This window comes from Peromyscus leucopus, chromosome 8b, assembly GCF_004664715.2.
Source record: "Peromyscus leucopus breed LL Stock chromosome 8b, UCI_PerLeu_2.1, whole genome shotgun sequence".
Lineage (NCBI taxonomy): Eukaryota > Metazoa > Chordata > Mammalia > Rodentia > Cricetidae > Peromyscus > Peromyscus leucopus.
The window spans coordinates 41304478-41313924 of NC_051086.1; the positions used below are offsets into that span (position 1 = coordinate 41304478).

Below are 9447 nucleotides of genomic sequence, written 5' to 3' on the forward strand. Positions count from 1 at the left end.
CTCTCTCTCTCTCTCTCTCCCCACACACACATGTCTTCCATAGGCCTGGTCACGCTATCTGTCCCTCCCCTCTCCCTTCCAATAAAACTCTACTCTGATAATGGGTTTTGTCATGCCTTGTGACCTAAAAGTGCCACATTAAAACCAGCAGTGAGGATTTTCTCTCATTGCATAGAGTGTCTCTTCAGTCTGTTGACTGCATTCTCTTCTGGGCAGGAATCATCTTACCTTCACAAAACTCCCCTTGTCTGCTTTTGCTTTTTGTTGTTGCCTCTGCTTTATTGAGTCAAAGTAAAAAAATAAATCAAAATTAAAAACTCTGCTCCCAGAGCTGACAGACTTGAACTGCTCTCAACCATGGCCAGAGAAGCTTCATTTTACAGTGGAAGGAAGCCAGTCTTCTCACCCCGAGGGAGTCCCTGCAACATCCCATTCCCATCCCACTCCCCATCACATCTTCTCCTGGGGCTCAAAGTCAGAGTCCAAGACTGTACATTTCACAGTTCTCTTATCAGCTCAGCTAACTAACACTTCTCTCTTTGTGCTATTAATTCTGGACTATGAACTCCAAAGCGGTTAATGAGTTGGCGATAAGAATGGTATCTGGCAAAGAAGGTGCAGAAGCCAAAAGGCCACACTTACAGCAGAGTCTGGGGCAGGATTACCTCAGTTGTTCTTCCCTCTGATGACACTGGCCTGGAGCCTGCAGAACAGGTCAAGAGGCACAGTGAACTGGCTGTGTCACTTCAGGAAGAAAACTCAGTTATTCATCAATGTCACTCATCAATGGAAAATAGAGCACGCCCTCCCCACACCCCAATGGATGGAAATCTCATCTCTGTGCGGACTTCCTGCTCCCGGGGCAAGGTCTCAACACAATCTCCATGGTAACAGCTATTCAGATATGTGCTAACCTGTGCTCACTGTGGGGACGCTGGCAGATCCTGCTGCAGGGACACCCTTCTAGGGTCAAAGAAGAGTTATGATACATAACTCAAAGAAGGTTATGATACATAACCTTTAAGAACTTGGGGTGATGTCAGGGGGTCCCGCTCCTTGAAGGGTATCTCACACACATTTGTCATGAGATTGGTTCCACGAGCCCCCTTAAGAGGATTTCATTCTCTCCTCATTCTTGGAACAGAAGCAATATTCTGTGGCATGTCCCAGTTAAAAACACTTCTGGGGTGGGGGGCGGGCAGAATGTCCCTTCTCCTGTCAGCCTTCCACCTGGAAACAGTCCTTGGAGGAGTCCACTGCCTGTTCTCCAGGCTACTGGCAAAGTACTCTCCTCTCTCACAGCTTGGGCTCCCCAGAGCTCTCTTCTCAGTGAGGACCTCACCACTGCTCCGCCATGTTTATTTGTACATTTCCCCATCTTAGGAAGAACCTGTCTCAGTCAGTTCGCAGATGGACCTCACAGCTCTTCATGGTTGATGGGCTCTTCTTCCTTGACTGTGTCAGTTTGTTCGGCAAAAGTCCTGGTAAGTTGCGCTTCCCTAATTCCTCACTTGCCTGCGCTGTGTCTGGAGCACGCCCTGACTCTCTAGGCCATGCAGGGAGCACATTACAGAGCCTCCTTTGAATGAAGTCATCTGTCATCTCCAGCAGAGCTGAATAATCCTTTTCCTTTAACACCTACCCACTGCGCTACCTCTCAGCTCCCCAGCTGTAAAGTGCAGATAAGACCTGACCCTGCTCTTAGGTCAGTGTGAGGATCACACCTCCTGAGGACAGCTCACAGTTTTATCACTGGCTGCCTCCTTATCTCCTCTGAGAGACCAGAGGGTGCTTCATGTACAATATTTGCTTCCCAAAGGAGGTGCTGGAATGGTCCATGGGTGAGATGCAGGTTGTTCTCCAGATGAACGGTGGATGACAGGCTAGCTGCAGAGGCTCAGCTGTTCAGGGATGACAGTCCCCTCCAGACTTGTTGTGGTGTCATCCTGTGACTTGAAAGCCTCTGCTGCCCGAAGTAGAGAAGGCTGTAGCCAGTGGGAGCCCCAAAGAGGCCTGTCCCGGGATAGGACCTTCTCCTGTGTTGTCCGTACTGTGAGTCTGGAGCAAACTCAACAGCAAGAGGAGACAGCTGAGCTCTGTCAGACTCACAGGTCTTCAGAGCCTGCTGAGAGCCAGAATAAAAACTGCAGATGTTAATGTTGCATATGGCTGCAACCTGGAGCTCTACCAGACGACCACCTGGAGGATAGGGTGAAAGCAGAGGAGAAAGCAGACTGAGAGAAGCCCATCCCAGTCAGAGTGAACGGCAAAAACAGTATCACCCTGACCTGACCCCATCCTTCAGGCTCAGTAAGAGGACAGTAACCAGATCCTGAGGAAAATACCCACCGCATAGGGAACAGGTCCAATATAAAGATGGGGCTTCCAGCAATAGCAGGTACAGGCAGGAGAAGGGGGTCAGTGAAGACAGGTTTACACTGGAGTAACATCCCCACTCAACACCTGCCATCCAGACAGTCCCTGTACACCGCCAACCTGTGCTGGGTCCACAGATAAGGACTCTATGATACATAACCTTCTCAACTTCTTCCTTCTTGGTTGCATGTTGGTACTGGGTATTTCAGAGGGGCACTTGCACAGCTGGTCAGCTTCTTAGGGGAAGCACCCCTGGGTCCTGCCTGATCTCCTCTGTCCTGGCTATCATCAGTCATACACTGTGAAAGTAAGGGGCCATGGCAGGTTCTCCTACACTGGAGAGCTCATCTGCCCCATGCCCCATGGGACCTGCAGGTACATGGCACCAGCCACAGCGTCACTCTCTGCCTGGGAGTCCGTGGCTGCCATCAAGCAGGAGGAAACTCAGGCTCAGGCCTAGGGCAGAGCCTCCCTACTCCTGTACTTTTCTGTAGCCCCCACCCTTGCTCTTTATTCCCTGGCTTCTGCTCTCTAATCATCTTCATCAAAGGTCCCTTCTGCTCCTTTGGTGAGAAAAGCCTGAGAAGCATTAGAGGCAGCAGAGAGGACCACCAGGCCTTAGAGCACAGAGGAGCTCATGTGAACAGGCCCAGAGGATAGGCAGAGAACCAGAGATGGCCTCTTTGGGTCAGTTTGGCTTAGCCCTTCCTCGAATGATCTAGAATGCCTCTGAGGCATAGGGAGTTGTTTTTGGAAAGCTGCATGTCTAATTCCTGGCGGTAATGTTAGTCCTTCTTTCCTGAGAATGATGCTGAACCAGCTGGGAGGCTAGCCCCAGTGCATGGTGTTAAGAGTTCAGAGAACACCCGGTTCCTCAGGGACACACCCCATTGAGGGAAGTCAGAGCAAGAACTTAAGCAGGAACCTAGAGGCAGGAACTTAAGCAGAAGAAGATTACTTACTGACTTTCTCTCTGTGGCTTGCTCAGCTTGCTTCCTTATATCATCCATAACAAGCTGCCCAGAGGGGGTACTGTCCTCAGTTAACTGGGCCCTCCCACATCAATTATTACTCAAGAAAATGACTCCACAGACTCGCCTACAGGTCAATCTGATGGAGACAATTCTTTGTTGAAATTCTCTTTCTCCAGATATGTCTAGGTTTGTGTCAAGTTGACAAAACAACAAAAACAAAAAAACAACCAGCACATTTGGGTTAACTCTTTTTATTCGAATTATGAAAGAGCAATGAAGTGTGTGGTCTGAGTTATAAGCTGAAATAAACCCTTTCCTACACAAGTTATTAGAAACCCTGACTAAGAATCTACACTTAGGCTAATGCCAAAAAGTGTTTTCCTTGGTCTAGAAATGTGTCTCAGCAGTGCCATACTTCCCTGAAAGCATGAAGTCCAGGGCTGTCTCCAGCATTACATACATACATGTATAGATGTGCACACATGTGCATATACATACACACAAATGTTTTCTTCCAGTGGTTTTACAAATTTCTTTCCAATATGAATGCATTTCCTTCCCTTCCTTTCTTCCTTTTTTTGCCTTTCTTTATTCTTTCTTTCAGTTTTAAATTTATTTAATTACTGATTTGATTTGCCTAATCACTTTGACTAGGACTTCTAGTACTATATATTAAGGAGAAGAGGGGAAATGTTAAATTAGTCATCTCTGTATATTTCCTGATAAGACAAAAGTGGATATAAGTTTTTATTTAAAGAACCAAGAAGTAATCACTAGTTTTTATTTGCTCCGTGTTTTCGAAACAGTCACCCAAACATGCCAATGGGTCCATATGCATAGGATTGTGAGATTGCCAGTTCCTGGATGATCAAAGCAGGGCTTTCAGCAGGAGCAGAATAATGGGAGCTGATGAAATGGATTTGAGGGCAGGGTTCCCATTGTTTGAAACAGCTTGGATGCATGAGGCTTGGATTTGTACGTCATTGAGGACAATCATTTTCAGATCGCAGGCGTTTTCAGTTGCACAGCCTTTCCCATACAGCCTTAAGCTGGAATTTTGTGCATCTAAAAGAAAGATCCAGGAATTAGCATTCTCGCTCTCCTCTTATTTCTCCTCATCACCCAAATCCCCTCCGGAAAGAAATGTGCCCAGAATGATCTTAAACAAGGAGCCTCTGTTCCGGTGATAAACATGAAGAAAGCTCCGTGCACCATCAGCTGAGCCCCAGTTTGAGGCATGAGTAGCAACACTGGGGGTCAGAACGCTTTCGTGGCGAGAGATGAACTTAACATATTCAGGAAGGACCCCAGCCGAAGGACCTCACAGGTTTGGCTAAATTTTAAATTGTATCTGTGCTCCATCCCAACTTAGCTACGGAAAATAGAAATGCTGCAGATCCCCTCAAGCTAGAATCCTTCTCCCAAGGTCACTGAGTTCCATGGGAGGCTAATACTGTAGGTACGTATCTCTACATTTCCCATGGAAAATTGAAGTAGAAGGCTGTCCTGCTATGGGTGGCTTCATCCCACCCCCGTATTCTGTGTGACACCCCAATATCCTCATTCATCTCAACTCATCTAGACAAAAGTCCTCTCCCCTACTCACCCTAGACCCTCCTTAAGAATGCTTCCAAATATAAGGTCTGGCTTGCCTTCAAGTTCTCAGTCCCACAATTCCATAAAACATTTCACATGTTGATCAGAAAAGAGTTACCACTGTTTCCTGTGGTGGTATTGTGTTCCCCAAAATATTGTGTACCTTAATAAACTTATCTGGGGTCAGAGAACAGAAAAGCCACTAGTTAGGCAGTGATAGCACACGCCTTTAATCCTAGCATTCCAGAGACAGAAATCCCTCTGGATCTCTGTGAGTTCAAGGCCACATTGGAAACAGCCAGGCATGGTGACTCACGCCTTTAATCCCAGAGAGTGGTGGTAGAAAGCAGAAAGATATATAAGGCGTGAGGACGAGAAACTAGAAGCATTTGGCTGGTTAAGCATTTTGGCTGGTTAAGCTTTCAGACTTGGAAGCAGCACAATTCAGCTGGGATTCATTCTGGATGAGGACTCAGAGTCTTCCAGTCTGAGGAAACAGGACCAGCTGAGGAACTGGTGAGGTGAGATAGCTATGGCTTGTTCTGTCTCTCTGACCTTCCAGTATTCACCCCAATAACTGGCCTCGGGTTTGACTTTATTAATAAGAACCTTTAAGATTCCTGCTACAGTTTCCCTCTAGGCACACAGAGCAAACCCCACAGATGTTTTTCTAATTCTTACCTGAATGATGTGTGCACCCTACACAACAAACATATATCTCTTCTCATGCTGGAAAATTATAAAACTTTTACTAAACTCACAGTGACACTAGGAAAAACTCAAGAGCTTAACTATGTGACATCCAGAAAAGAAATCACCTTCTGTGTTGCCAGTGAGCCAAGGTCCCATTACAAGACATAACAGCAAGGCAGGCGCAAACACTTGTTTGTCTTTCCATTACCCCCTCCAAACACACACACATCCTTTCTTCAACTGCCAATAAATGCCTGCTCCAGACCTTGGAGAGATAACCAAACGCTTGGCCCCACGTTGCCCTTTGCTCTGTGTGGAAAACACCTAAGATGATCCCCTCCCCCAACTCACTCCAGCTCCTGACAGATTGGCCTTCTGTAAGACCCACTCAGGTCATATCAGGATTGGTCTGTGGGGTCAACAAGATACAATGGATAAGAGGGACAAGATAAGACTCTTGAGAGGGGTCTATAGCATTAGGTGATAAGAAAGGATGAGATATAGGTAATGGACACACCAGCCATGACAGGATATGGAGCAAATTGCTTTTCTAGTTTTGATTTTGTCCTGGATTTTGTTGTTGTTTCCGTGTGTGTGTGTGTGTGTGTGTGTGTGTGTGTGTGTGTGTGTGTGTGTGCATATGGTGGATAAGTGCATACAGCTATAGTTGATAGTGAAAGTGTAAAAGTCAATCTAAATCTCCACAGCTTCAGGATGGTTACTGTAACTGTATAGAAGGTCATTGAACTGTGTAATCTTTGGAACTGGCTAATCTCACTACATGATGTGTTTTATTTGTAAGTTCCTTATAATAAAGTTTTAATATAAAAGATTTAGGAAGACAAATAGGAGCAGAAATGATATGTCACTTCAGAGATTAGATTATTAAAACCTACAGCTCCCCTTGTCAGTCTGTGCCTCTCTGTCTCATCATTAGCTTGGAGGGAAGTCAGTTGATATGTCATGAGGCCATCGCATGAAGAGGAATTGACACCACCAAAATTATAAGTGAACTAGAAAGCAGATCCTTCATCTGAAGGACCACAGCCCTGGCTGACAGCTGCACACAGTCCTGGCAGACACTCTGAGCTGGAATCAGTGGTAGTGCTGGGCTCAGATTCCAGATAGACCTGCAGAAACTGGGATGTAATGAATGTTTTGCTATTTTCAGCTGCTAAGCTTCAGATCCACAGAAGTAAATGGTGGGTGCACTATACCCTTGAAGAACACTCACACCTTAAATAAACAATAAGAAGAAGAAAACAAGAGTATATACATAAAAATGTTTGAGGAAATACTCATACCCAAGCCGGTAACCTCGATACACTTTTTCTCGTTCCCTGTGCACTTCAGGGTAGTAACAGAGGAGCATGACTTCTCTTTCTCATTGTAGCAGGCAGTACATTCCACACCATTGGGTTCAGAAGATGAAGATGCTGAATGGAGAGAGAAAGGTTTTCATCTTGGGGAATAGGCAGAAGAATTAGTGAGAACGTGTCTATCCATTACTCATCAAAATGAGGGTTTTTTTTTTTTTCATGATTCTAGCAAAAAGCGTTGCAGCCAAGATGAGCTGGAAGGAGGCACAGGAGAAAGGCACTGGTGTGTGAGAGCAGGGAAGGATGGCATAGAAATCCGTGCTGTCCTCACCTTTGTCAGCTGCTCTGTTCCCTGCCCTGAAGAAAAAGGCCTAGATAATTAGAGAAGAGATAATCTGTTTTCTAAAAGGATGCTGTTCATAGAGTGAGGAATGAGCCAAGTATGGTCACATACATCTGTACTCCCAGTTACTCCAACTTTGGAGGCTGAGGCAGGAGGATTGCTTGATTCTAGTAATACAACTCAAGCCTGGATGCATGCAAGACATCCATCTCAGCAACACAAAAATCCAAGATGAGGAATAAAATAGATGAGGAAATCTCTCAACAGGAGAGGCAGAGCAAAGCATTTAAACCTACAGATTCATTGAATCTACTTAGAGAATAGACCCAGGACCAATTACTGGTACCCAGCTGTCAGTCTGTGTATGCAAGTGTGTACACACATACTCAAGAGAGGGGCTTGTATCCAACCCAGACCCTTACAAATGAAAACTTCAAGCAAAAAGGGAAGGCAAGTGTCAGGGCTGCAGCCCATCAGCAGAGAGATGGACTCCTGGAAAGGCAGAGGAGTCCTGAGCAGGTGGCGGGGCACAGACAGGAACTGTACTCACGAATTATGTCCTCTTGGTTGCATTTCTCAGTTGTGCAGCACCTGTTCTCATAGATAAATCTCCGTTGATCCCCCAGTGTTGCTGAGAATGTCAGTGCACTGCATGTGTCTGGGTAACACCCTTTTTGCTTCAACACAAGGTCTGTAACTGTAGCTGCAGAAAATTGAACCACCGGGTAAATTTTCCTCCTGAGCTAGCGGTAAAGAACCTGTCCCTTCATCCCCTCTGCCTTGAGCACTGCTTTTCTCCAAGAGTCCCTCTGCAATGGTCTGTTTCAGAGAAGGAACCAACAGAGGGACAATCTGCTACAAAGGGAGTGACCGTGGTAGAGTACTTGCTTAGCATGCGTGATAGCCCGAGTTTGATCCCCGACACTGTGAAAGTAAGAATGGAGTCACACCCAAATGGTCCTCACCATGTAGAATCTAGGTCCTACAACAAGCGCATGCTCCATCTCCACCACCTCCCAGAAAGAACCCCAGGCTCACAGTCTCATCCTGGAAAGGAAGGAAGATAACCTGGAGGATGTTCAAGGTGTGAGGGTTGACTTACATGGTGTATCAAATTTCTGGATTTGATTGAAGCAGCCTTTAGTGGCTGTACAAAAATTTGTGGCTGAAGAACATGACTCGCTTGCACATAAAGATACTGTACACTGGTAACTCTCTGCAAGGAGGAAATGTACATCATTTGAAAGGTAATCCCAGAGCCTTGTAGTTGATGTTTCCTAGGAACCAAGAAGTCATGAGGGGCTAGACAGACCACCAGAGTCTCATGTGGTTGGTGACCTCCCCAAGGCTCGACTGCTCACCTCCCCCTTCTTTAGGAGAAAGGAATACCACGTTTCCTCTTACCCACAGAGCCGACAGCGAAGATGGTGAAGACAAAGACTGTGAGGAGGCTCTTCAGGCTGCAGGACCAGGCCATGGTGACTTCTGTGAACACTGCATGAGGTGCAAGAGAGGACAGTGGGGTCAGAGCTATGGGGTTCAGACCTGTAATTCAGCAATCCACACACCAGACTGTGTTGTTTGTCCAAGTAGGCATTCATTCAATCATTCATTTGTTCATTCACTCATTCTTTCTGAAAGCCCAAATTTATCAAACACTGGCTTTATGCTAGATGTGGCCATTTGGAAGGATAAAAACTGGAAAAGATACCATATTCTCTATCAAGGCATTAGGGGTGGGAAGGGGTCTGCCTTCCCGGGATTCTTCTTGAATGGATTTGGAGAGCACTAGATCTCCTTCCACAGCTGAAATGGCTGAGTGAAGAAATGACTCCTCTGGAGAGCAGGTGGAGGCTCTCTATGTTCTAGAAAGTTCTGGGCCATGATGCTCAAGAGCAATCTGCCCCTTAACTAAAGATACACCATATCCCAAGTCACCTTCCCCCTAACAACTGGCCTCCAGCAGAGCCCACACTGGAAATGCTCACCAAGAAGTAGTCCTGCTCTTCTGAAAGGACTGCCTTGAGATGGAGAGGACGGCCAGTGATCTCACCAGAGGAAGGAAGAAAGGAATACTTTCTCTGCCCTCACTATCTCTGAGCTTTATAGCCCATCAGGGCGGTGCCTGGTAATTAAGGCACTGTAA

General features: G+C 46.2%; 1 protein-coding gene across 1 annotated transcript; it reads right to left on the minus strand.

The window, feature by feature from the left end:
* Positions 1–3596: 3596 nt before the first annotated feature.
* Positions 3597–9447, minus strand: LOC114682982 (protein RoBo-1-like). Its single transcript, XM_037201099.1, has 6 exons — positions 9290–9447; positions 8706–8795; positions 8404–8517; positions 7852–8004; positions 6944–7075; positions 3597–4415 (listed from the first exon to the last, which is right to left on the minus strand). The coding sequence occupies exons 2-6, from the start codon at positions 8776–8778 to the stop codon at positions 4219–4221; spliced, it is 669 nt and encodes a 222-aa protein (XP_037056994.1). The 5' UTR covers positions 8779–8795; positions 9290–9447; the 3' UTR covers positions 3597–4218.